The following is a 27,603-nucleotide window of genomic DNA, read 5'->3' as shown; positions in this document are numbered from 1 at the left end:
CCAGTTACCCCAATTACGATTCTATTTGAATAAATTCGAGTTTTATCCAAAATAATACATCGGAACAAATGTTCTAATTGAGAAGCGTGCTGTACGTTCGCCTGTAGGTGGCCCTATTTAACATTTTTTTCCGACTCGACTGCAATTTTGAGTCATCTGTGTAAAGTTTGTTTGGCGAAGTACATCAAACCGGAATTGTTGTAAAAGGTAACGTCACACAAATGTCTGCTCTTGTTTTTAAAACATTTGCGAGCTTCAAAGACCACGTTCAAAATGATTTGGACATTATGTGTTTTAACAAACAGAATCTGTTTGTCTTTCCGTGGTTGTTTACTCGCAATTAAAAAAAATAAAAAAATAAAAAAATGTTCTACTTTATTTTGAAAGTGCACACCGGAAAAAGAAACATGCATTAAAGATGGCCCACAAACGCCTGTTGCCTTCAGGTCCCGTGACGAATTTACATCGGAACTTTCCTCGAACAGGAAAGACGGATATTTCCTGCTTGTCTGTGCTGAATCTCACAGGTAGCAGCAGAATATCACCACCCGTGACATATTGAAGGGGGATTTTGGTCCCTTCAACCCAACTAAAACAGCAAAAATGTTGGCTTAATCGAGGTTTGGAGGAGCGCCGCCTGGAAACACCGAAAGGTACGAGCTCGACAAACGTCACCTTACATCGCTTACGTCGCGATGCTGGCTAGTGGTGAGGAATATTTTGCGGTTTACTTTACGTATTAATCTGTGCGTACGTATATGCGTTTACGTTACCACTGCTATTACGTAACACCGATTTTCCATATTGCTCAGTGATTTTATTTTGCTACTATTTAAATGAAGTTAATCTCGAGAGGGAATTAGCTTAAACAAGTCTGTTTTCTTTTTTTCTTCCTCATTGGTTCAAACGAGTTTACATCACGTGCCACCTTAAAAATTAACACTGTGCTCAAATATGGGTACAAACAAAATCAGTATTTGAATGATTTAATATGGAAATAAAAAGTGTGTCATCCTAAATGTTTAAAAGCAAACAGTTTTTCAGGATCAAATTCAAATTTGTGTAAAAGGGAAATACAACTGATCTTAAACTGGACTTTATTCTGAATCTTGCTTCATTTTCTTGACACAGACTGATAACATTTTCATTCATTCTATTTTCGAATTTATTTGATATTTTAAATTCATTAGTTATTTACAAATTGTATTTGATTCAGTGGTTCTTTTGCTTACCACTAGGGGTCCCCATGCCAACTAATTGCATTGAAGCCTTTTAAAATCATTCCAACATACAATTTCCGTGTTTTTCATTAAATATTGGGTGGATTCATTTATGTGTGGAATTTTTACTGTATTTGTGTGGTTTTTGTCCGTCTTTGCTTTTTATTTATATATCCATTTCTTTCCTTCTAATTGTCATTTTTTGCATTGTTCACTCAGCTCACCAAGTTGAACCCTCAAGATTTCCACAGTATTTAGTTTTAAAAAAAGCATTTTTGTACTCACCCAGCCCCAATGTTTCTGTATAATTTTTCACATTTATTTAAAATGTGACTCTTAAGGCATAATTTTCCTAATTTAGATTTTAGTCGTGAATTTCTGCTTGGACCTCGTGCTCAAAGAAAAAATAAAAGCATGTCCTCTTAGGAAGGAAGCATTCTATTTTGGATTCCTCATAGTAGCCCTGGCATATTTCTGCCTGCCGGCACATGTTTTTTCACGCTGCGGTTTGAACACAGGAACAAAGTAACAGATTAATTCCCCTTTCCCTCGTATTGGATCCAATAAGCAGTGCCTGCCGGTGGGTGTGGTAATAAAGCTGCAGCATTCCACATGTAGGAGTAGCAGTTTGTCTGAAATTGTACATATTGTATACGTTTCTTGGAATGTTAAAAAGCGGGTTTGGGTCAATGAAGCGTTGGAGTGGAGATGAAGACATTTAGCTGATAGCTGACATCCTCTGCTAAGTTCACACAAACTGTCATTGGCTCAACATTTACGCCTAATTTTAGCAGATTTTAAATATGGGGGGAATAAAATATAGTGCTTAAACGCTTACTTTAAAAACGTGTTGCACAATCACACAAGTTCAATAAAAATAATAGTTTAAAAATAAACAATTCTTACATATTAAATGTAAATATATTATACCATCCATCCATCCATTTTCTTGACCGCTTATTCCTCACAAGGGTCGCGGGGCTGCTGGCGCCTATCTCAGTTGGCTCAGTTGGGCAGTAGGCGGGGGACACCCTGGACTGGTTGCCAACCAATCGCAGGGCACACGGAGACGAACAACCATCCACACTCACACGCACATCTAGGGACAATTCGGAGCGCCCAATTAACCTGCCATGCATGTCTTTGGAATGTGGGAGGAGAAATGTATTATACTAAAAAGTTAAATAAAACTGAACGCTAACTATTTGCCATCTGTGGATCGTGGGCTAATGCTAAAACAATGCTAACAATTTGGGATTGAAAAAGGCTTACCGTCTAATGTTTATGTATTTTTTTCCCCTACTGTTTTGTAGTTAGGACTAATATATTAACAACAATGCATATATTAGGTTATTTTTGTATTTGTTGCCTTTATTTGCAACATTATTGTAATTTTCCCTGAAATTTTGCATTTTTTTTGTTAATTATTTTTGTAGTTTTCCCAGTATTTTTGTATTTTTTTTCCTAATAGTTGTGTTGTTTTTTGTCTAAACTTCTTGTTTATATTTTTTTATATTTCCACTGATTTAACCTGTTTTTTTTTTAAACATAAAATGTTTCAAATTTTGATATTTTTTCAATATTTCTCTAACCTTTGAAATGAGTGATGTAACATTTGTGTATTTTATTTATTTATTTTTTGCTGAATATTATTGTACTTTTTCCTCTCTTTTTTTTAATTGTGTATTTTTCGGATTTATATATATTTTAATTTATTTTTTCCCTCATAGTTCTATTTTTAGATTTATATAGTGAATGCCGTTGCTTTGGCTCCGTTTGGACTGTGCAAGTGTACCTAATTTTTGACTCGCGCTATGATTATCGTGACGCAGGTGATTTGCCACCTCATCAGTGTAAAGTGAAAACCCAAGCCAAAACAAAAGGAGGCCTTAGTGTCACGTTGGATGCATCCTAAAGAGCCCCCCCCCCCAAGTCCCCCTTGGACGTGAGCAGAATGCCGCATCCTGTCAGGATGCGTTTGGTGCCAGATCAATAGAGAAACGTTTGTTTTTTCCTCCTGCCTGCGCGGCAAGCACACACATGCAGCCAAAGCAACGAGGCCTGCAGCCGGACGGAGACAAAAGGACTCCTAAACAAACGAGGCTGACCTCACTGCGCGGCACACAATGGACGAGCTCGCATGTGGACACAAAATGCTTTGTTCAAAGATATGACATAACGCATGGCCACTTTCATAATGTACACTTGTGCAGTTGGTGCTTGTCCTTTTCATTTGAATGAATTTCTGCTTAAGTTTATGGCGAGATGGAAAGAAACAATGTAATTTTTTGAAAAGGCAATTTTTTTTTTTAAACATTTTTACAAATATTTTTGTGTCATTTCCTAATTGTAATAACTGTCATCTTAACCAACTATTTTTCCCTTTCTGTATTTTCACATATTTCCATCTAGTATTTTCTTATTTTTGTCGATTATTCTGTATTATTATTTTTTGCTATTTTTGTCATAGTATTTCTGTTTTGTCTAATATTTCATATTTTGTACTATTTTCAACTTAAAAAAAATATATTTCTTAAAAAATATCTTCTATGTATCTTATATTTTTTTGGCTAATATTTTGGTATTTTTTTCTTAATGTCTTATTTTCCATCTTAAATATCTGTAATATATAAATTTATAATGTATATTGCGTTTTTGTCCTAATTCTAAAAACATTCTTTGTAATATATTCTGTTAATATTTTTCTGTTTAATATTTCATATAGATAACATAGTTTTGTATTTTTATAGTATTTTTCCCATCAAATATTGGTCTATTTTGTATTTTCTAATTTATTTTGTATTTTTTCCTCGAGATTGGTTGTATTTTAGATTGAATATATTCTGTGTCACATTTCATATCATTTAAAATTATTATTATTATTATTTTTTTTTTGCATTTTTAAAACCCCAGGGTAATACATGCATCTTAATGACGGAGTTGAATTCCGGAGGTTTAAATTTTGTTAATGCAGAAACTTCCAGACATTTATTCAGTATGAGGCATTTACTCTTGAGTGCGCCTTGACAGTAGTTAGATTTTAATTTGAATAAAACTGATTTTCCTTTTGTTTCTATATCCCTATAGGGACAGGATGCACAGTTGACTCCTCGTCCCCGGAAGGAGGACCCATCGGCGCGCCACCTCGTGACCTTTTTCCACCCTCCGCGAGATGGAGGAGCAATCGGGCCTGCCTAACGTCAGCATACCCTGCCACAATGAGCAGAGGGACAAGAAAAAGCGCTACACGGTATGTCAAAAGTGTTCTCGGGTTTGTTTACTCTGCAAAAAAAAATGCGATTTACTCGCCCTTTCAGGTTTATAAAGTGATCGTCAACGTGGGGCACCAGGAGTGGTTCGTCTTCAGACGATACGCAGAGTTCGATAAACTTTATAACACGGTCAGTGGCGGCCATTTTGAAGACTTAAACGCAGTACATGGGCAACCATCACATCGACGTATTTTTGTTGTTGTTGTTTTTGTTCCAGTTAAAAAAACAGTTCCCATCTTTAAGTTTGAAGATTCCCGCCAAGAGGATTTTCGGGGATAATTTTGAACCCGGTGAGTGTCGGCCCACTTTTCTACTCTTCGGTAAAGCGTCAACATTTTTCACACGCGTCCATTTTTTGGAATAAGAATTCATCAAGCAGAGACGAGCCGGCTTGCACGAGTTCATCAAAGGCATCGTGTCCCTTCCGCAGCTTTGCAACAAGTAAGGACAAACAGAAAAAGTCTAAACACCCTGATATAAATGTACTACTACATACATCCCTATTGATTAAAAAACACATTCAAATGATCTTTGATATGTGCAGTCCAGATGTGAGGAGTTTCCTGCTAATGGACAAAATGCAAAACATGCAGAACTCTGACGCGTCCGAAGATGAAGACGACAAAGTAAGTTGTGCTCAAAATGTTCAGATTTTTCTATTTTCTTTTTTTTAGGTGGTAGGGGAGACCGGGGCTAGTTGTATCACGGGTATGTTGTCACATTGCAACGAAAAAGTGGAATACTAGTTTTTTTTCCGTATAAATGGTCAGGGGTTGTGTACTGTCTGAGAAGAGAATAGCACGTTGTGAGATGACATGAGTGCCAGTTATCTGTTTTGCACAACCCAAAGTAACAATTTTCAACTCCATATTTTTTGAAACAGGCGTCGTACATAGACAAATTCGAGGGAAGGGAAGCAAATCAGGCATTTGAGGCTGAGAGCTATGACCTATACAGGTATGCCAGCAGTTCATAAGGACTTTAATGTATTTCATAATATTTTATGTTAAAGTTTGCTTCATGACTATGGTAAATTTTCAAGATCAATGATAAACAATTTCTCTGGCTGGAAAAGCAAAAATATTTTTGTCCTTCTTTTATGAGTTGCAAAATCCAGTGTGACATCTTACCCCATATAGTGTGACAACTTACCCAATGGTAGGGCAACAAGTCACATGTTCACTCCCTCTATTTGATGGCTTATAACTCTGCACTGACACAAAGTACGAAAATGACATGAATACAAAATATGTACCCAAGACTTTGGCCTTTCCTCTGGTATACGTTTTGTTTATATATATGATGTATTGATTCCAAGCAATATATAAAAGTATATAAAAAATAAAATGATACAACTAGCCCCGGTCTCCCCTACTTAGTCTAAAACGTTTGACAACTGTTGATCTTGACATTGCAGAGTCCAAAAAACGAGCCGATTTTTACTCAGCTCTGTAATCTCACGTGCTAATGTTTTATCTCTGTTCTTTGACAGAACAACTCATCTTCCAGAAACATTAACTTGGGACCGTCTGGAAACCCACAGTACGTTCAAAAAATGTGACGTTTTACATTTACACAAGGAACTTCCCGGGAAATTGATAGTACACGTCCTTTGTTTTTTTTATCAGCGCCAAACCCACTGACTTTGACTTTTTAAAAGTCATCGGAAAGGGAAGCTTTGGGAAGGTATGCTAATAATTTCAAAACAGGAAGTACACTTAGCCTTATACAGTAGAATAACCTATTTGTAATCAGGTGTTCCTGGCCAAAAGGAAGATGGACGCCAAGTATTACGCCATAAAGGTCCTACAGAAAAAGGTCATTCTCAACAGAAAAGAGGTAAGCTGCACAAAAACACGATGGCGTCCATGTTTCCAGCACCGCATGCTGATTGTTCTCTTTTTCTCAGCAAAAACACATCATGGCCGAGCGCAACGTGCTGCTGAAGAACGTGAAACACCCTTTCCTGGTGGGCCTCCACTATTCCTTCCAGACCGCAGACAAGTTGTATTTTGTCTTGGATTTCGTCAACGGAGGGGAAGTGAGTAGTGAGTCACGAGTTTAAAAAAACAAAAAAAACAGCTGATGATGGAAAAAGGAACACACACAAGCGCTGTCAGAGGAATTTGACTCTGAAAGCCGAATTGTAGCTAGCGCATACGTCAACATTCTTATCGGAACTTATGCGGCAACTTCCTCTGTGGATCTTCCTTCTAAAAGCTGCCATGTGACTGAGTCGGCAAGAGAAAACATGACATTTCTATGAACAAGCATGCTAATATTGACAAGGATGGAGGCGAACGTCGCAAGCTCAAAGTGCGCAAACAAACATTGTTTGCTTTAAAAAAAAAAATCCTGTTGATGGATTAGAATTACTACAAAATCAATAAAGTACAAAATTAAATGAAATGTGATTAAAATTAAATTACATAAACCTACATTTATTTATTTTTTATATTTTTTTAAATGGATTACATTTTTTAATATTTACATTTTGACCCCTGAACTGGAATTTTGAAAAATTAAAAACAAATTTTAAAAAGTATTAAATTGCAACAATTAAAATAAATTCAATGAGAATTCAATTTAAATCAGGATTACAATTAAAATGCAACTTTTGTACCTGTTCACCATCAAACAGTAAGTCACAAATTAAAATAAAGTAATTAAACATGTCAATTTTCCTGTTTATCTTTTGGCTTAAAAAAAAATATAGAAAACACTGTTTACCTTCCAGCCTCACGAAGAAATTATATTACATTAAATATTTTTTTATATATTTTTTTAATTGATAGCAGGTATAAAAATAGAAATGTAATTTTGAAATTGAATTGGAATTTCAAAAGTGGCATTAGAATTTAACAAATTTAAAAAATTATCAAATTAAGAATTAAAATGTAAATTAAACTACTTAAGCACCTATTTATTCACCAAATGAAATACTCAGTTTTTGCATCCACAAATTAAAACAAAATTCTCCGCATCACAGATTCTGCCTTTTTGATAACGCTCAGTTTTTTGAATGATGACTGATGACAGACTCTCTGTCGTCTCCAGCTTTTCTTCCACCTTCAAAAAGAGCGGACCTTTCTGGAACCCCGAGCCAGGTTCTACATTGCCGAAATGGCCAGTGCACTTGGCTACCTGCACTCGCTCACTATCGTATACAGGTATGCCCGATTAGTCTGATGACATACAACAGAATACGACATTTAAACAAGACTATTCAAGATGGAAGATGGCAATAAACTAAGATTGTGATCATTCCTTCCAGAGACTTAAAGCCTGAAAATATCCTGCTGGACCACGAAGTGAGGACCTCCCATTACTCCCCCCCCCAACATAATAAGCGCAAAAATTGTTCTAGCCTTTCTCGTCTACTAGTTGTACATATACTGTCCTTTCCAGTTCCATCTGGAACAGAATGCATGCGATTGTATTGGCTCGTCATCCTAATGACGGCAGGGAGAAAGAATTGGACAGACAACGTGCCACAAGCCGACAATAGACTCACTCAGTCGGCTAAATGAAACGCGTGTTGTGGCACGTGTCATGTAAAAGTAAAAACATGTCCTGTCCTCTTTTAAAGGGTCACATCGTTTTGACAGATTTTGGCTTGTGCAAGGAAGGCATTTCTCAAACGGACACCACCAGCACTTTTTGTGGCACACCCGAGGTACGTCTTCACTTACCTCGATCCACTTTTACAATGGCGGTTATTTTGAATGATGCCGTGTTTCGCTAGTCCTAATTTGCTGAAACTATCGTGAACCGAAGCAGCCATATACTCCTGGTTTATTTTTCCGCCCACCAGTACTTGGCTCCGGAGGTGCTAAGGAAGCAGCCGTATGACAACACGGTGGACTGGTGGTGTCTGGGTTCCGTACTGTATGAGATGCTATTTGGTTTGGTAAGACTTTTTCTTCGATCCACGAAATGGCTAAAGAAGACATAGTTCTAATATAAAATCGGTGTCCTTTTCGCTAGCCACCATTTTACAGCAGGGACACGCACGAGATGTACGACAACATTCTGCACAAGCCGCTGGTAATGCGCGCCGGCGCGTCCAACTCGGCCTGGTCGCTGCTGCAAGGCCTGCTGGAGAAGGACGGAGCACTCAGGCTGGGAGCCAGGGACGACTTTGTGAGTGGGCTAATTTTTACATGCTGTATTAGCGCCATCAAGTGGAAGTCAACACTATTGCAACCCAAAAACTATTTTCTAAAAATAAATGTACATATATTTATTTTACTAGAGTGAGATCAAAACACATCCCTTCTTCTCCTCTATCAACTGGAATGACCTTGAACAAAAGAAGATCCCTCCCCCATTTACACCCAATGTGGTAATTATAAAAATGTTCTATTTTAGCTGCACAAGATTGTAAATGTCATTATTTACTATATATTACCTGCTTTTTTTTTCTTTTTTTTTTTACATGTTTCTAATTCTATTTCATCTTTTTTTTTTTTTTTTTTACACCAGAACTCTTTCTCCGACATCTCAAATTTTGACCCCGAGTTCACTGAAGAGATGGTGCCCAACTCCGTGTGTTGGACCCAGGAACACTCAATCGTCAACGCCAGCGTGATGGAGGCCGACGACGCCTTTGTGGGCTTCTCGTACGCCCCACCCTCTGATGACTCATTCCTATAATATATCACTGACGGTCCATCTTAGTTAACTTCTTAAAGGGAAGAAAATGGCATCATGTTGCTTATTCTATAAAAACCAAAGGAAGCAGCTGTGATATGGAACTGCACTTAAAACGGATTTTATTGGGAACAAACTATGATGAAATCATTTTTTACCCATTTGTATTTATATAAATATCTATATGTGAAAGATGCTGTTTTACAAAATAAGGCATTTATTCAGCATTGATGTCACTCCAAAAATGTGCCTTAACTTGTCAAAAAAAAAAAAGTCACTGGACTTTAAAGGACAAAAATTGGACAGTAATATATGTACGTAGATTTGTTATTTTCATGTGATGGCTGTGAAACAAATCCCATGTTAAATATTCCTCAACTCTAGACGCTAGGCTGTAGAATTATCTGAGACCACAAGAAAGCAGTTTTTGTCACAGGTCACATTTGTTTAAATGCTTATGTTTGTGTTGTGATTTTTTATTTTTTTTTCCTCAAAGACTTCAGTTGGTTTCGTTTATGATACTGCTCAGTAATAAAAGAAAATCCTGAAGTGTCTGTCTGGAGATTTGAAACAATATTTTACAGCAATTTGCTGTGACTTGTGTGAACACCAATACAGTAGTAGTAAACAGTAAATCACCATTTTTTTTTCCGTTTGTTTTTTTAAGTAGTCACTCTAGAAAAATTGTTTTTTTAGAAACGGTGACATGATGTAAGAATTAAAAATCCGTCATCTGTACTGCTCACAATAATAAAATTATCATGACTTCTTAAGAACAGTTTGATAACATAAGAAGACTGAAATAACGTAAAATGTATTCATAAGGCAAACAAAGTATTATGTTATTATTATTATGTTATGTTAGTATTATGTAAAATAAATTACAGAATTTAGTGAACAATGAACAAAAATAGTGAAAAACAGTATGATTAGACTTTAGTACCTATTCTTTTGTTCTGAAACTTAAACAATTTGCCTACAGACGTTAACAACATAATTACTACTGACAACTGCTAATGCAAATCATTTTTTCGCAAGTGTTGGGATTAACATTTTGGGGGGGGTATGAAAACATTTATTAGAGGATAGTAAGTGAGAACTTACCTTTCTATGTTTGTGGTTGATGCCATACATCTACATCGGTATCTCTCTGGTATGGAAACGACGTCACCTAGAGCGAAGGTTTGAAGATTAAAACAAGAATTACTGGTCATGAAAATTAGTCGTAGCTAGTTGCCATTGCGATTTTAATTTTTTTTATAAATATTACTGGAAAATGTCTTATGTGAATCCGAGTAAATTTACTTTTTGGTGGCACATTTTGATGTCGTCCATTTAATCACTCCCGCTTTTCGGGCCCAGTTGCCATTTTGATTTTTACGACGAGCATGAGTTAGCAAAAACGGAAAACAAGTTCGCCACCATTTAAAAATGGCTAACATATTTACATTAAAAACATCAATTCTGTCCTACCTTAACACAAGTGGCGGCCTTAAGAAACTCGCCGAAGACTGCGAGTCCTTTAACGGTAAACTCAATTTAGAATTTCGGTAGGCTACTTACCTAGCTTCGGGCTAATGAGTATAATTCCTTCTTTTTTGCGTAGACCCCCAGTACAACGAGACAATGTACCGCTTTTTCATCACCGTCAATCCTTCGGATGTGATTGAGGTGGACCCCGAACTGGCCGACTGCATATTACACGACCACCAGCGAGCCACCGCCTTGTTTCAGTCCGTAAGTACGGCGTGATTAACAGTCAATTAAAAAAACAAGTGCGCCCACTAACGACGACGCCGCCGACTTCTCACTGGTTGACCTTGTTATGACCTCTTCCAGGTTTGCTTCACAGCCATAAAGAAACTGTCACTTGTTGACAAAATACATACAGAGTGCCAGGTATGAGAAAATCGTCTTTAGTCTCAAAAGGTAGCATATTTATTGATCTCCACATTCACAAAAACAACAGTAGTGTGTTAAAATAAACAATATATTAAGTATATATTGAAATGATGTAAATCGACAGGGGGTACCTGAAACTACAGTAAGTGACAAAGAAAAAGTTTAGTTTTTTTTTTGTTTTTTTTTAACTTTGAAAGGGAAAAGAAAAAGTAAAGAATAATCAATATTAAATGTAATAAGAATTTTAAGTCCAGTTTTTGTACTTTACTAGGTATTTTCTTACATTTATGAAAGCCCTGTCTTTTTTCATTTTAAGACAATTCAGAATCTTTTTAATTTCCAATTATTGACTTAGACTTAGACTTGACTTTATTGATCCCTTTGGGATGGCTCCCTCTGGGAAATTTACATGTCCAGTAGCAATAAGAACAGATAATAAAATAAAAAATAATTCAATCAATCAATAAATAAGGTTATTACACCAGATTGAATTAATGATAATAATAATAATAATAAAATAAGAAATAAAAATTAGCATTATGAAAATATTTTCATCTCATCCTTGCTGATGTCAATGTTTGTGTAAAACGTGATTATAACATGTGTTACTTTCATTAATAAGCTAAATCATTTAACCAGTTACTGCCTCTGCAAAATTTAATGTTTGTGGAGTTTTTATAATATTCCTGATATTTAAGAACAATTGATGTTCCATAAGTAATTAGGGATGTTGTGATATCTAAATGTCACGATACGATAAATATCACAATATGACCACACATATTGAGGGGAGGAAAATGCTCACATATATTGTAATTTAAAAAAACAACATCAGCAACAACAACAACAACAAAATAAAACATATTGGGGAAAAATAGTACACAAGAGTTATACATAATATACACAATATTGTTGTACATAACAGCAGTGACAAAGAAATAGGCTTGACCATGTCACGTCATTGTCATGCGCTTCTATTGGGTCAGCGGCACAAAATATCATGAATGAATGGATTCCCAGCCCTAGTTTTTACTCTCTTCTTGTCAAGTTCTTCAGGCCCTGTAAATTGCACCAACTAAAGGTCACAGGGTCTAATGCCTTTGAGGAGAATTCATATAGCCAATCACTTGACTGCTTTTCTGGTTCTGTTGAGATGAACGTCGTTTTGAAGCTGACGCACCTTCCACCGTTTCCTGAGTACACCTTGGACCTGGCAAGTTTCCCTCGCATGCGCCACAGCATGAGGCCCGTCCTCATGGAGGGCCTGGTCATCGCTACCACGAGGGTCACCAAATACACCCGAGCGGCCAGGTTCCTCTGCAGCAACGACAGCTGTCCCTTCTCATTGGGTAAGGCAAACTACAGCCTGTTTTAGAATTCCAAAAAACGACAATGTCAGATGATGATTGAAATTTCACCGCACTTTCTTGATTTAGGATTCCACAACATCCGAGTGCACACGCCCGGAGCCACCGAGTCTGCAACAGTGAGGGACAACTTCATCTGCATGGCCTGCACTTCACCTCTCAAAGAGGATGTCAAGTTTAGAGTGTTGGGAGGTGAGAGAGAGAACACCTGTGCTCCAATTTATTTTCACAAAATGTAATTTACCATTTAAATCCATTTTCCCCCTTCGCTTATGGACAAAGCATCCCTTACTTTATGTGCGTATGTTTGTGAGACAGACAAGCAGCTTGTGGAATTGATCCACGTCGATGCACTCAACGTCTTCCGTGCCTATCAACAAACCTCGCGCAAATACCAGTCGATCACACTGTTTCTCAGAGGTAAGAGTGTAAGTAAAGTGGATTTAAAGTGGAAGTCAACCATAAACATTTCTTGTGACCTCACTAGTCGAAACATGACATTCTCATTAATCTTACATTTGTGTTAAACAGAGTTAAACAGCAAAATGCAGCCATTTTTATTCATCTCAGGGGGCGGCCATTTTGCCACTTGCTGTCGACCGAAGATGATATCAATGTTGCTCAGGGCTCAAGCAACGACCAATCACAGCTCACCTGTTTTCTGAAGCTGAGCTGTGATTGGTTGTTTACCTGAGACCTGTGAAACTGTGACGTCATTTTCACTCGGCAGCAAGTGGTAAAATGCCCCCATGAGATGGATAAAAAACGTCTGGATTTTGCTGCTTAATTCATATTCCACTAACATAATATCAACCAGAATACCATATTTAGACTAGTGGGGTTTGCATAGAACATATAATGCTGCGTTCTCACCAAAAGCGAGGGATGGCGATTCGGCGGCGCGTTTGCATTGTAGTCAAGGGAGTTCGCGCACAACAGAACGAAAGTGCGTGGGGCGGCGCGGAAGACGCGTTCCGCGCATTGGGACGCGGTGTGCAGCAGCGAAAATCCGCACATTCGTCGAACTTAAAAAAATGTAACTTTTTTCGCGTTTCGCCTCGCGGTAGCCAATCGGCTTCGAGTACGGGCCACGTCACACACAGCGTCCTCTCTATTGTCACCCCGAGCTGAACAACATGGCCAGCTGTGACAGAATGATGATCAAGCAACTGCTGGTAAGTCTGTTTACTTGCTTTTGAACTGTACTGAATTAGCAGCAGTGCTTATTATTAATGCCAAAGCTATTTTTAGCACAAATGCCGGCCGCCAGATTGCCATTAAAAAAAGCGAAAGTGCTATCACGTACCTCAAAAGAGGAGAAAATAGTGCCACGGCTGTTTTGTCCCAGGAAATTAGTGGAAGTAGTTGGCGGCGCCCACTTTTTGTTGATCGCTAAAGTGCTCCACTTCCTTGTTCACCAAGGGACACGCCTCCTCCGCTCCGGTGCGCACGAAAGCGCGAATGAGTGGTAATCATCCCCAAAAAAAAAACACTACGCGGTGAAACGCTCGCGAATGAAGCGTTCCAGTTCGACTTTTCGGATTTGGTGAGAACGTAGCATTAGTGTCATTTTTTTTTTTTTTGACATCCCCTTTAAAGTAACAAGTCATTCTAGACGTCCATATATCAAAATTTGATAATCATTGATTTTCAAATTGTGTTTTTCTGTGTCATTTAACTCATTTGCTCCCAATAACATATAAATATGTACTATTTTAAATATTACAATGCTCCCAAAGACGTATTTATACGTTTTGTTTTTTTCTATATATACAGAGGAGACTCTAATCTTTGTTTTCGTAGATTTCATGTTTTTATTGCAATAGAACACAATATTCTGTGGGCCTTGCAAAATCAGTCAAAATCCAGTAAAACAGCGTTGAGCGAAGGGTGCGTTCCTTCAGTGAAAATGACTGGGAGTGAATGAGTTCAGTGTGTTTTAGTCGATGTGAGCACAGTCAAAAATATCTTACAAAGTCTAGCAGTTTGCCTCCGAGGTAACATGGTACTTTTTTTTTTCCAGAGCAATAAAAGTACAGTAAAAGTTCCCAAGCTGAAAATGTCAAGTATGCAAGCCACTATACCACTAAAAGTACAAAAAAAAGTGGAGCCCAACCATAATCTTCTGGAAAATATGCATCAGAAGTCAAAACAAAACATTGCAGAAGCATAACAGCCAAAAAAAAAAAGTGATGATAACCAGAAAAGGCTTTCAGTAAAATATGAGCAATGCAAGTAATTAAATGAGTCATTATAATTTTATTTCGCCATTTTAGTGTTCCATTAAAAGTACAGAAAAAGTGCAAGTATACTTTAATTTTACAGAGAAAAAAAAATGCCTCAAAAGTCAAACAAAATGCAACAGATTGGTTGAAACTGAACTTTATACAACTAGCTGCTAAGTAAAATACAATTAACGAAATATGAAAAGATGTATTCCATAATTTTTGGGGGTATTTGCAGATTCGAACCAGTTACTTAAAACGTTGCCTGTAGACTTAATCCAGGCTTTACAGTGAAGAGACCCGATTGACATATGGTGAAAAAATTGTTGCGGAATTAAAACAACTTTAGTAGGTTCCGCTGTACAGTGATGTCATTGTTTCACGGGGGAACAATAAATCAAATTAGCGCTGGTGAGTTGTGGCGGATCAGCTTTCAAATTGTGTGTCCTAAATTAACAGGCCAAACATTTACGTGGCTGATATTTGTTTGTAAAAACCTCACCTCATCCATTATGTTCACCCCCAACGCTGAATAATGTGATTTTAATTTCTACTATTTACACACAGTCACATCAGTGGACTCCACTCATTAATATCGTCCGCCTTTTTGCTAAATGAAACTCGCTTTGGAGCACAAACTTTGCGGGGGGAAAGAGTTCAAATAAATACATGTCTGCGGCCGGCTCGGTAGGGTATTAAGTGTTTCTGTCCCCGCGTGCAACGCTGTCCAGCCGCTACCCCTGGAGGGTTTAGCAAAACTCAACGGCACGGGATTAACATATTCTGGAAGCCAATACACCGGCTTCCCGTTACCAACATGTTAATAAGTGCAAGGCGCGCTCATTACGACGCGCACACAACCCAATCTTTGTTTCTGAAAGGGCCTCACGCTTGTTTGTCTTGGCAGCGGCCGCCATGGCATATGCGAGTTTCTTTACTCCCTTTGGGACTGATTGCTTTTGTTTGCCCTCACCGCAGATGAGCTGTGTAACGTGATGAGCATCGGTCAGCTCTACCGAGTGATCGGCCTACCTGCGCTTGTGTACCGCTCGCCCGGCATCACTTGGAGCGTCGAGGCCAACAGCGTCCAAACGTGGGAGCCGGAATGTAAGGAAGAGAGAATAAACGTTCACATTAGCGCTGCTTGCTAGCTTGCCATGTTAAGAATACCAACAACTCAGATTTGTAGATTTGAGGTCACAAGATGATCCCAAATATCTGACAAAGGCTTATCAGCGTTCCTAGACTTCAATGTGATTATTTGTTGTAGCCTTTTCTTCTTCAAGCCAACCCATTCAACATTTATTATTAACAATGCCAACACACTGCTATAGACCAAAAAATAAATAAAAAAAATTGTGACTTACTTTTAGATGACTTCAGTTTGTTTCCTTTGGCCATCTGTGCTACGCTTGGATGTGGAGACATACATGATTGTTTACGTTATGTTGTGTGCATGTATGCTCATAAAACAAAACAAAACAAAAAATACTGATGTCATAAATCAAAGAAATTAGCCCACAGGCATGACTGACAAACGTTTTCCATCCAAACATCCTTGAGCACACCTGTCCCAATCACCTGAACACACTGCCAGTTATGTACTCAACTAAAATATTGACCACTAGGTGGCATAGTTGCTCATTTGAAATTAGATTCAAGCAAAATATTGGCCTTTTTTTTTTTTTGGCCACTCATAAATGTTTGGTTCAGCATTAATCAGCAACAACGACAAACTGCACCGCTAAAATTTCATTTTGTTTTTACCATATCTGAATGTTTTTCCCAGCTTTACCAAAACTTAGTGTTTTTTAAATAATTTGGGGTGGTTGGATTTTATTTTATTATTTTTTTTGGTGCCACTTTTGGATTATATATATATATATATATATATATATATATATATATATATATATATTCAAAATAAAAACTGTTAAAAAAAACACAATTAAATTAAATTAATCAAATGTAATATATTAAGTTTAATTAATTGAGTTCATTAAACTAACTATATTAATTTTGGATTAACCTAATCCAATCGTGTGTTCCCACTTGAAGCAATTCGAATAAATTGGTCAACCATTCTCTTTTTAGAGTGCATTTGGAAAATAATATGAACTCTAATTTGTATTTTGTAGATCCGCGTGAAATCAATGACAAGTTCAAGGAGCTGCTTGAGGCCACCAGAGATTCCCGTTGGAGGTTCTCCGCCATGGTGACTCACTGCTTCGGTCTGGACGTGGCCCCGCCGGGCCTCTTCAACACCTTGAAGCTCAGCTTGCTGCTCAGTTTGGTGCAAACCGGAGCGGACGCAAAAAACAAAATATTCAACTTGGATCTCCTGGTCACAACAGACGACAAACTCATATTGGGCAGGTACTGCAACCAGTGAATTCATCTTAGCGCACAATTTAATTCATTATAAACAAACTTTTGTCAGGTTGATGGCGTACGGCTTGAGCCTGGCACGTCGCGGTGTACGGCATCCGGCTTCGGGGAAGATGTTTGCGTCCCTGTCCCAGGACGAGCACGGGGCGGGCACCGCCAACATCCACGCCGGCTCCGCCTTGCTGGCCACTGGTGGCGTTTGCATGCTGGGAGATCTGAGCAGCTTCCGAAAGGACAAGCTAGATGCCATTCAGTCAGGTAGAGCAAATTTGGAAATAATTAAGGGTGTCAATATGGGTGCGGTAATTTTGAGTTGACTGCTTTAATGTCACAATTTATTTTTTTTACGTGAGATTAATTACGTGGAACGCTTGAACTTGGGTAATTCCAGTCACAACACAGCAGACACGTCTATGTCAAAATTTAGCAGTAATAAATTTAACAACAATGCTGAAATTTGTGGAGACGGGGGTATTTCACAATTTTAAAAAGGTTATTTTACAAATACAATTATGCCATCTAGTGGCAGAAAAATGACCAACACAAATCAATATCACACTTTTTTTTACAGTACAGTACATGATCATTTTTGCTGTTTTATTTTATTATGAAATTAATGTATCATTTATTAACATGTTTTTCCACTTGTGTTAAGAAGAGGATGAAAATTTAGAAAAAATTATTGTAAATTTATCAGATGTAAAATTTGCAATTGCGATAAAAATTCTAATCACTAATCATCACTAATGACTTGACACCTTTACAAATAATACAAAATGTCTTGCAAAAATCACATTATATATTAGGGGTGTGAATTGCCTCGTACCCGACGATTCGATTCTTTCCCGATTAATCCTGATACAAATTTATAAGTCAATTGTTGATATTTTTTTACTCAAATTTAGAAAATACTAATCAGTAAACTTGTACAAGTACACTGTAAGATTTATATGAAAATGTATTATTTATTGATCTGAAACTTCAGCTTTATAACTGTAAGCCACTGTATTTAACAAACAGATTGTAATCTGTTTCTTGTTTGAACAGCATTGAAATAAAATATTAAGGCTTAATGTTTCTTCCATGCTTAAGGTGTGAACACTAACCATAAGATGTTTTGTTGAATATTCTTCCATCAAAATGGATGTTTAAAAATCGATTCAAGAATTGCACGATGTAATATCGTGATATATTACCGAATTGATTTTTAACACCCCTAATATAATCAACCAAAAATCATTTTTAGATGATACAAAATGATACATTAATTTCATAATTCATAAAACTGAGTACAAATTAAAATAACTACTGTAAAAAATGTGATATTGATTTGTGTTGGTATTTTTTCAGCCACTAGATGGCATAATTGTACTTGTAAGACAGTGACAGCTCAGTGCATTTTTCTTTTCATATTGGGAGCAATCTAACCTTTAACATGAAGTAACTTGTGAAATTCTGCACATTTTTAAAATGTGTGAAATACCCCAGTCTCCACAAATATATGCATTATTATTACTGCTAAATTTTGACGTAGACGTGTCTGCTGTGTTGCGACTGGAATTCCCCCAGTTCAAGCTTTCCAGGTAACTAATCGCACGTAAAAAAAAAAAAAAGAAAGAAAAGAAGAAAAAAAAACACAAAAATCACGTAATTTCTGTCAGTTCTGGACAGCCGCACAGTGTCCGTGTTCATCCCCGGCAAGAAATACGGCGAGGATGTCGACCAGCAGCTTTGCTTCCCCGTCTTGTGCAGCTTTTGGGCCCTCACAGACTCCACTCATCCTTCTCGGAAGTCTGCGAAAGCGCACGACGCCGCGCTGGGAGCAGCGGTGAGCGTCGCTTCAGTAATCCGACTATACAACAATTTCGGTGCTGCAGATTCTCTCTCACAGGAAATGGGGGCGATACCGCCTCAGCTCGCAGACAGTTTTGGATTAGTGGTCCAGTGCGTGAATCACGCAGGGAAGCAGGCGGTGCTCGCACAGACCGTCCACACCCTCCAGCAGGCAGTAAAGCCTGGCAAACGCCTCTACCCGTCCTTGTTTAACTTCTCCAGCCAAGACTACAAAGAGGTGACAAAAACACGCTCATCTCAAATACATCAGCGTTGTTAAAGCTAATTTTTTCCCCTCCCTCTATACTCACAGCTGGTGGCCTACGCCCAAAGCCTGAAAGTGGACCTGAGTGCCAACGCGCAGATGATGATTCATGGCTACTACATGGCCAGCCGCACAGTCCGCTCGCAAAGCCACAGTACCAAGATGTCTATCGCTTCGGTTAAATTGTTGTAAGCACCATTCTACTATACATGCCGAGAGCAATTGCATTACCATGTTTTGAGGGGTTCATTTCTGGGGCCCGTAAACAATCAATACCTCCAAAATAATTACGTAAAGGAAAAATTAAAGTACATTTAAAATAAACAAGAGTCCTAAACGATCTCATTAGTTCATTCTGACCCATGTTGAAACCTGCAGTATTCTTATTGTCCACCTGGTGGCGTAGTCCTCCCTCTTGATTCACAAAAGGTTCTTTTTCATCAAGAGTATTGACATTATCTGTCACTTCACTATCAACCAAGGTTATTTTAGTTAACTAAAACTCGAAAAACAATTAACTAAATAACAAAAAATAAAAAAATTACAAAACTACAATTACAGTGAAAATGTCTTTAGTTTTCATCTTTGGGAATTGATTTAATACATGAGACTTTGGGGTTGATTTTAAATGTGATTTAAGTATATTTATGTCGATATTAGCCGTAATATGGACGTTTGACAATGTGTCACACAGTAGTGACATCATCGAGTAGCATAGAAAAGCACCTTCAGATAGGGCCGTGCAAGTAATCGAAATTCAATTACAATTATTACACTCCACAATTACAAAATCAGCATAATCATAAAAAAAAAAAAAAAACATTTTTCAGTTTACATTTATACCTTTTTTTAAATTTTAAAATATATATTTTTTAAATTATTAAATTTTATTTGTCTTAATATATATATTTTTTTTTTACATTTAAACTTTCTTTTGTACCAAAAATTAAATGATTGTCCTAATGCAGTCCAATCTGAACACTAATTAAAACTGACTAAATAAAAAATAAAAACCTTGAAAACAAAAAACCTAATGAAAATTCCAAAACTATAATAACCCTGCTATCAACCAATACCATGATTGCAAGAGCGTAGGATTAAAAGAAATCAGCAAGGTTCTGCTTCATTTAGCACATTTTAATCAGTAATCGAACCTTTCATGTTTTCTTGTAACAGGATCTCTTTAGCAGAGGCCCACTGCAAATTAAGCCTGCGACGGCAGGTGCTGGAGGAAGACGCCCTGATTGCCGTGCTCCTCTGTGAGAACTCCGTCACTCTCAAGCACGGTACGCTTCCAACATTTCATGATGACAGCGCAAGTTCTTCGGTTGCGACACGACACGACACCACCGCCTCTCTCCCTACAGGGGCGTCTGTGCTCGTTATACCGCCCGATGCCGCGTTCCCTTGCGAGCTGGGAGATGCGGCCAGCCTGGCCAGGAGGGATCGAGCCCTGGATCAACTCCGCCAGGACATCCTACGCTTCATCTACGCCTACGCACCAAGAGAAGACATCCCTGTCGTGGAGGAGTAGCGGAAGGAGAGTCTTTATAAATATACTACAGTTCTGACAAGTAAGCACAATCACAACAGTGATCATTTTCTAAGAATTTATTTTACAGAAGGACATTTTTGTGACAGTTGAACACCACCTATTTACGTCGATACATACCTAAGATGAGCTAAAGTCTTTTTTTCCTTGTCCGTTCACGTCGTCTATCTGTCAAACAGAAAATACCAGATTAGTTTCGAAATTTGAGGCAATTTATCACATCTACAATGTGCCTGTGTTGCACAAGTTTCAGTAGTCACAGCCTCACCACCATATTGTCTGATGGGTAAACGGCGAAAAAGGTGAACTCATCACTATGACTTGTGACAAAAAAATGTGTTTATGCTGCATTTCCTCAACTAGTGGCCGCTTATTTACTCAACAGCAGAGTTGAACAGATGGATAAAAAAATAAAAATAAATAAAATACTTATGGCGCAAATCATTTTAGAGCCACACCATATTACAGTAGTGGTTTCGGATTTTTTTTAACAACCATCAAAATATATTTTTAATCCACTTGTATTGTTCATTTGCCTTAATGCTCTAAAATACATCAATAACATCTAAAATATGTTCTGTTTGCTCATCTATTTTAAAGCACTAATTGACATTTATTTTTTAAATTTATCAGCTACTCTTCAAAAGCCCGTTTCAATTTGTAATAAATCTATTTTGTAATACATCAATAATCATAAATCACGCAAACAACCATCTTTTTTTTATATATTTTTCCATCCACTTGTATTGTTTATTTGCCTTAATGCTCTAAATTACATAACATCTAAAATATATTTTCTGTTTACATACCTATTTTAGAGCAAAAAAATTTTTTTTTTTGCAATGTACCAGTACCCTTTAAAAGCCCAATTCAATATGTGATGATAAAACTGTTTTGTAATACATCAATAATCATAAATCGCACAAGAAAAATGTTAATAAAAATGGCGGCCACTATTAGAGGAAATTCAGTAATTTGGAAATTTTTCTTACCAGAGACAAGATGGAGCAAGCCTTCCAATTTAAGGTCTGCCAGCATGACCACTCATCTGTAGTGTTAAAAAAACAAACAAACAAAAACACTTTCAGACGAATTGTGTTTGTGCACCAAGACGTCTTATTGATAGTCTTCCATTCAGCCATTCAGTTGTCACACTGTCACCACTCTCGTGTCTGATGGGTAAACGGCGAAAAAGTGTGCTCATCATTAGCGTTCATGCCAAGACAGGTTCGTTAGTGTGGGATAGTTTGGACAGTCGACTTACCAGAGACTGCAGATGATCATATGTCACAGCTGTCCGTCTGATTATCTGTAGTCACAGTGGGAGGGGAAAAAGAAAGAAAAAAAAAAAAAAGTATCACTTTTAGATTTGTTTACACTAAATCTCCATTCATTTGTCAAAATGGCTCCCCATCTTGCAGCGACTAATTCAGTTGTCACAGTCTCACCACTCGTTTGTCTGACGGGTAAACGGCAAAAAAGTGAACTCATCATTTCACGCTGCACGAGTGGTCATGGTTTGAGGTTCGAGCCCCTTTTACACTACCCAGAAAAGCTGAAGTTTGACAAGAGCTCCCCAGGAATGAGACTCCTGCCCAATCATTTAATATTTCTTCTAAAAATGAAGACAAACTTTACTAATTACCCCAGAAATGGGACGTATAGATTAGCAGAATGGACTGACGGGATTGCCAATACTACTGACGGATCACCTAAAGGTCAAAGTGCACGCCACAACAGAGCTTGGGAGCACGGCCGGCGCGGCACGGCTGAGGCCGAGGGTTCAACAACGGGTCACCACCCTTGCAGCGACCTTGCGTACTCAAGTCGCAAGGAGCGGATAAATAATGGCCGAGAGGCTACGTCCCCTCTGTCTAACTACAAATATAGACACTTTCATCTGTCTACCCAGATGATTAATAACTTCGCCTCAAGGGAGGAGATGAAAGCCAATAGATGGCAGGCCTCAAACATTTCACACTCTTGACCAAAATTCAATCGTTATGAGATCATTAAATTGAATGTTTTAATTTACGTTATTAAATACAAAATGTAATTTAAAGCATAATATGTGATTTAAAAAATATATAGAATTTAAAAAAAATAAAATGATAGCAAGAAAAGACGAATCAAGTTTTTTTTAAGTTTGCAATTTAATTTAAAATTGTGAGACAGTAGAGGAAGCAGCTTAAGTGCAGTTCTGTTGCGTTTAATTTTTAATTCTAAATTACATAGGCAAAAAAATGCTTGTTTGACTTAAATTAATAGCAGCCTATTCGTCTGGAAAACTACTACTCCAAAAATCAATGTCCTGCTCGTGAGAAAGCCATAATTCAGGCAGTCTGAGTTAATTATGTTTTAAAAAATGAAACTGTAAACTACCGTCGCTTGTCCACGTGGTCAACGCACGAGCTGCTAAGCTAACATGCTATAGCTAACCAACCTCATATTGTGCACTGAGTGCAGTACGTTCGACTACTACTACAAGCCATGTCGCTTTTCTCACCTTTGCACACACATCAGTCTTCACTCGGCCGAAGGATTGCCCCAAAAGTCATCATTTTTGATGCTATGCGGCGAGCAGCAGCGAGGCTTCGGCATCCTGCGTATCTCATTTTCCGGTCAAAAGGAGGGACTTCCGCTCCTAAAGGCGGGACTTCCGCTCTGGTGGAGGCGTGGAGCTCGCGTAGCGTGCGCTAATGTGAGCGTCGATTACGCTCCTTAACTCGGGTGATTGCATTGACGTTAAAAATAAAATAAAATGAAAATGTACTTTATTGCTTTATTCATTTATTTATTTATTTATTTACTTATTTATTTATTTATTTCAAAAACATCATGGCCAGGGGACTGGAGATGGGAAATTTAATAAAAAAAAAAAAAAAAAGTATTTAAATGTGTTTCATTTACAATAATAATGGAATAAAATATGCAACCATAAAATGGAAAATGATAAGGAACAAAATTGTTTTGAATTACTTGAATTATTTTGAAGTATAATAAAATATTTTGTGAACATAAATCTATTAAAAATCTAAATTATAAAATTTATCTTAGTAAGAAAATTAGTTTATTTAAAAATGTGCATGAGAATGTACAGATTTTGTCTAGATATTAAAAAAAAAGAGAATGTACAGATTTTGTTTAAATAAAAACATTCACATACTTAAATCCATCCATCCATTTTCTTAACCGCTTGCTCCTATACTTAAATTATCAAAACAGATATGAATAAAAAATACAATACACAATACAATTACTGCATATGATTACTGTAAGTATTTTAAAATATATTAAAATACCTAATTTAGCTAAAAACATAAATGTTGTTAAATAAATGTTTGTATAAACCTACTTAAATTATGAAAAAATAATGGATATAAAATAATTTGGAACATATTTATGCAATAAAAAAGATGACCCACATTTCAGTTATTATTGCTCTTTACTTCTCTTTTAAATAACCTTGATAAGATATATGATACAATATAATTACTTCTTTTTCAAACAATTTATCTTTTAATTCACAACAACACTGTTTTTCCAAGCATGCACATGTACAAAAAAAAATAAAAAATACCGAACAGGAGGGAACATGAGACTGGGAGCCCCCCTATTGTTGACCCTCTGACAGACCACTTCACATGACAGATGTTAAGTTATTCACACATGCATTTTAGTGCAAATGTCTCAAGCTGAAAGTGCACCCTCCAAGCATGACGGGCTCATTATTATTACCGCCAAAGATCACACTGGGGGAGCTGCACAATGCAAACAAGACTGAAACGACGACACTGAGGAAAAACACATCATCACATCATATATTAATTTACAACGTTTCCCTGTATAGATACAGTGGAATAAATGTCCTTCAGCACCACTCATGCAAATGGCAACCAGTTGGATGCTTTACTTGGAGCTGGATGATGAGGATGAGGATGGGCCTTGGTTCTCAGATTCTGCAGGTTTGTTCAGAAAATGCCCGCTCGCGCCCACGTACAGTCTGGACCTCATTGGCCATTTCTGTTACGGGATATTGAAACAACTTACATTAGGCATTTCACAAACACTAAGACGGTTATTATGGCAAGATAACACCTATAAAACTCTTGCTAATAAAATACATAATTGTATTTGTTTCTCCTTTATTTAACGGTGATTCTCAACAGTGTAGTTATTATTAGTAATAAGTGAAAGAGTCAGAGCTCAAGTACAGTACAATACACTTCATTTTTTATGAGCTGTTTTTAAACAAAAATGTTATCTATACCTTGATGACTTATTTTAGAAATTCCTAATAATTTAAGCGCATTGTTTATGTTCAAACTATGCATATGTTACAGCAGCTTTCGGGAATATTAAATGTGCTTTTTAGGAATAAAACCAACTTGTTATTGAACGATTAGCCCTACTAATATTTGTGGTACCTGGAGAGCCAAGTATCTTTTTCAAGTAGTTGGTGTAGAAAGTTTAAGAATCGCTGAATTGGAAGGGATCAATATATTTATGAAATGACAAAACTTCATAATAACATTTTACTATCATAGATAAGCTATATTATTAGAATATAGAATAACAACTATAAAAACTCTTAGCAATGTATGTATCTAAATGTAAAATTATACTGCAAATATGTATTTATAAATATTTACTTAAATATTGCTCAGTAATAACAACAATACAATTGCTTTAATAGGATTTAGTTTGTTATACTAATTAATTAACATCAATCTAATTTTCATACTTATTTCCACATATATTATTACACTAAAAACAAAAGAATACAATATATTTATTGTTTTGAATCTATATGAAAATTAATATTTGCTTTAAGAACAATATTATTCAACTTTTTTTTTTTAACAAATGTTTAATTTTTATGGCGGTATTAATTGGCTGAATAAGTTGTTGACTGACCTTGACCGGGTGCAAGTATCCTTCCCCTTTGAGCGAATGTAACGCCTCCGCCTGTCTTGTGCTCTCGCCTTCCTCGGCGCCTTCCTCCTGCAGAGTTCGAGTCAAGTGGGCGATGTAGGTGGTCGCCAGTATCAACACGTCCAGTTTGGACAGCTTGGTGTCGGGGGGCACCGACGGCAGCGTCCGCTGCAGCTCCAGGAAGGCGTTCCTCAGCGTCTGTACGCGGCTTCTCTCCCGAGCCGCGTTGGCCGCCGCCGGCCGCCCTCTGCCGGCCGAATGCGGCACGCGGCCCGCCGGACTGGAGCTGGGGCTGGAGCCGGGACTGTCATCCACCGCCACCGCCGCCGCCGTCACGGAGTCCATTCGGTGCGTTTGCCTCCCGACCATCTTGTTAACCTTTGAAGTTCAATGACACGCGTTACGTCAAGTTCTTAAAATGTTACTTAATGTTAAAATGATACTTATTCGGTGAGGGAAAGTAGAAGTAGCCTAGCATAATTGTCGAAGCATTTTTTTGGGGGGGGAAACGAAATTCAATTGAGTCCGTGACCTCGATAACTGAAAAAAATTGACTGACAAGAAACCCCCGCCCACAATTTCTTTACAAGCATTTTACTAATATTGACAGTAATTTAAAAACAACTAGTGCAATTACGCTATTAGGCTAACGACGCTTTTACTTACGTCACAAACAGCAAAAATTTTCCCATGGGTCAGTTTTACCCATTTAAAAAACAGATTACACTTTTACTCATGTTTAGTGCATGTTTAATTTAAATGTTTTAAAGGGGGAAGTAGTCATAAAAAAAAGAGGGCTTTTTCCATAAATACGTTTATGCTGGGTCAATTTGGCCTATTAAAAAACATGGTTAACTCATTGACAGTAGTAGTGGAATTTAGTTTTAAAACGTGTGCTCAAGGTTTTATTGGTGAAAGTAGGGGTTGTTGGTATAGTTGCTTTATTTAAATGACAAGGGACAGCAAATATGTTTTTGTGAGTTCAGCCCATTGATAAACATTAAACATCACTATTTAGTTGTGTAACTTTTTGACTACATATGAAATCCAAAATATATGTCAAGAAATAAATTCACACAAAACATTTTCTTATGCCTGTTAAAATGTACCAGTTGACTTAAAAATGACAAGATACACCTTTTAATTTTGTATTATTCATTAAATTTGGGCACGATACAATGACATGGGTCAATTTTGACCTGCAACAGCACCCCATTTTCTTTAACTTTGCACTACGGAGCAATATGGTTTAATGCCGTGGCTCAATTTGACCCTTTGTTCAATAAACTTTCATATCAAAAACTACTTTCAACAATGAAAAACTTCCAAACAGGCCAAACTGCTCCTGGCTACACCACTGGCGTCAATTTGACCCATGACCCAACATGAGGGTAAAGAAAATAAACGTAGTGTCAACAGCAATGTCTAAAAACAGTGTCAAGACTCACCTCTAGTTCTCCAAGCAGGCGTCATGAAAGACGGCATACCCCCCTGGAGGAAGAAAAAAAATATTGTCTCCGAATAGGGATGCTCCACCCCACCTGAGTGGATTTCACGTCTACTCATTCAACACCTTCCACTGCAACTCTTGACTACTTTTCCTCTCGTCTCTGCTTGTTTGTGTCTTGAGCAGGGCTGCGTTCCCTTCCCTTTTCCACTCTCACTGCTTGGGGGCCGCAGTCCCACTCTAATTGGCTGCCTTTGCTGGCCTATCAGAAAATGGGCCCTTTTTTTTTCTCCCTCTCTCTTCAAGTCACGAAGGATGAAAGGCCTGTCCGTCAAAAGGCTTCTTGCAAGTAGACCGTGAAGACAAACTGAGGTGATATGAAAGAAAAAAAAATATTGGGGGTGGGGGACCAAAGCGGTACAGGCTGTAATCAACAGTGAGGAAATTTTCCTTAATGATGGCATATTAATGAAAGCAATTAGTCATAATAGGCTTTGTAGAACTGGTCTAACAAGCCCCCCCCCCGAAAAATGTTCTCATTTCA

The 27,603-nt window shown here is 37.5% G+C and overlaps 4 protein-coding genes and 1 long non-coding RNA gene across 15 annotated transcripts in view; 2 read left to right on the top strand and 3 right to left on the bottom strand.

Annotated features, from left to right (window-relative positions):
* Positions 1 to 16,257, bottom strand: part of mybl1 (v-myb avian myeloblastosis viral oncogene homolog-like 1) — a 29,684-nt gene extending 13,427 nt beyond the window's left edge. Inside the window, exons 1-4 of one of the 6 annotated variants that reach the window (XM_077508709.1) lie at positions 16,007 to 16,256; positions 15,672 to 15,701; positions 12,228 to 12,413; positions 10,250 to 10,316 (exon numbers count right to left, since the gene is read on the bottom strand). In XM_077508709.1, coding sequence (XP_077364835.1) covers positions 10,250 to 10,275 — 26 coding nt within the window. In that variant the 5' untranslated portion in view covers positions 10,276 to 10,316; positions 12,228 to 12,413; positions 15,672 to 15,701; positions 16,007 to 16,256. Of the gene's footprint in view, positions 1 to 10,249; positions 10,317 to 10,450; positions 10,593 to 10,708; positions 11,010 to 12,227; positions 12,414 to 15,671; positions 15,718 to 16,006 lie in introns of those variants that run through there. The other 5 variants (XM_077508707.1, XM_077508705.1, XM_077508706.1 and 2 more) reach the window with 5 other exon arrangements.
* sgk3 (serum/glucocorticoid regulated kinase family member 3) lies at positions 431 to 9,694 on the top strand. Its single transcript, XM_077509425.1, has 17 exons — positions 431 to 653; positions 4,308 to 4,470; positions 4,538 to 4,621; positions 4,710 to 4,782; positions 4,858 to 4,933; positions 5,037 to 5,118; positions 5,985 to 6,034; positions 6,121 to 6,178; positions 6,248 to 6,331; positions 6,402 to 6,533; positions 7,550 to 7,662; positions 7,767 to 7,803; positions 8,082 to 8,168; positions 8,307 to 8,402; positions 8,480 to 8,635; positions 8,748 to 8,837; positions 8,978 to 9,694. The coding sequence occupies exons 2-17, from the start codon at positions 4,393 to 4,395 to the stop codon at positions 9,146 to 9,148; spliced, it is 1,467 nt and encodes a 488-aa protein (XP_077365551.1). The 5' UTR covers positions 431 to 653; positions 4,308 to 4,392; the 3' UTR covers positions 9,149 to 9,694.
* On the top strand, positions 10,291 to 27,332 carry mcmdc2 (minichromosome maintenance domain containing 2). Of its 2 annotated transcripts, XR_013280851.1 has the most exons (16): positions 10,291 to 10,673; positions 10,752 to 10,882; positions 10,985 to 11,044; positions 12,201 to 12,396; positions 12,484 to 12,606; positions 12,733 to 12,834; positions 15,618 to 15,746; positions 16,778 to 17,015; positions 17,080 to 17,285; positions 18,689 to 18,855; positions 18,919 to 19,098; positions 19,174 to 19,313; positions 20,302 to 20,411; positions 20,493 to 20,699; positions 24,528 to 24,642; positions 25,688 to 27,332. XR_013280851.1 is itself a non-coding variant. In XM_077508712.1 (15 exons), exons 1-14 carry the CDS (start codon positions 10,577 to 10,579, stop codon positions 20,657 to 20,659), a joined length of 2,046 nt encoding a protein of 681 aa, XP_077364838.1. In that variant the 5' UTR covers positions 10,291 to 10,576; the 3' UTR covers positions 20,660 to 20,699; positions 25,688 to 27,332. The 2 variants fall into 2 exon arrangements, 1 of the variants encoding a protein (XP_077364838.1); XM_077508712.1 differs by lacking the exon at positions 24,528 to 24,642.
* Positions 17,033 to 23,338, bottom strand: LOC144009159 (uncharacterized). Of its 4 annotated transcripts, none has more exons than XR_013280855.1 (5): positions 23,184 to 23,338; positions 21,942 to 21,986; positions 21,670 to 21,725; positions 20,798 to 20,845; positions 17,033 to 17,266 (listed from the first exon to the last, which is right to left on the bottom strand). It is a non-coding gene; the product is annotated as an uncharacterized LOC144009159 (long non-coding RNA). The 4 variants fall into 4 exon arrangements; XR_013280853.1 differs by lacking the exon at positions 17,033 to 17,266 and adding an exon at positions 20,248 to 20,692; XR_013280852.1 differs by lacking the exon at positions 17,033 to 17,266 and adding an exon at positions 20,248 to 20,642.
* Positions 24,128 to 27,262, bottom strand: tcf24 (transcription factor 24). 2 transcript variants are annotated; one of them, XM_077508713.1, is made up of 3 exons: positions 27,061 to 27,262; positions 25,595 to 25,990; positions 24,128 to 24,700 (listed from the first exon to the last, which is right to left on the bottom strand). In XM_077508713.1, exons 2-3 carry the CDS (start codon positions 25,979 to 25,981, stop codon positions 24,587 to 24,589), a joined length of 501 nt encoding a protein of 166 aa, XP_077364839.1. In that variant the 5' UTR covers positions 25,982 to 25,990; positions 27,061 to 27,262; the 3' UTR covers positions 24,128 to 24,586. The 2 variants fall into 2 exon arrangements, with proteins under 2 accessions (XP_077364839.1, XP_077364840.1); XM_077508714.1 differs by lacking the exon at positions 27,061 to 27,262 and having other exon boundaries at positions 25,595 to 26,757.
* Positions 27,333 to 27,603: the final 271 nt, after the last annotated feature.

Source organism: Festucalex cinctus, chromosome 20 (genome assembly GCF_051991245.1).
Source record: "Festucalex cinctus isolate MCC-2025b chromosome 20, RoL_Fcin_1.0, whole genome shotgun sequence".
Classification (NCBI taxonomy): domain Eukaryota; kingdom Metazoa; phylum Chordata; class Actinopteri; order Syngnathiformes; family Syngnathidae; genus Festucalex; species Festucalex cinctus.
The sequence above is the reverse complement of the archived record's forward strand: the minus strand, read 5'-3'. Positions and strand labels throughout refer to the sequence as shown.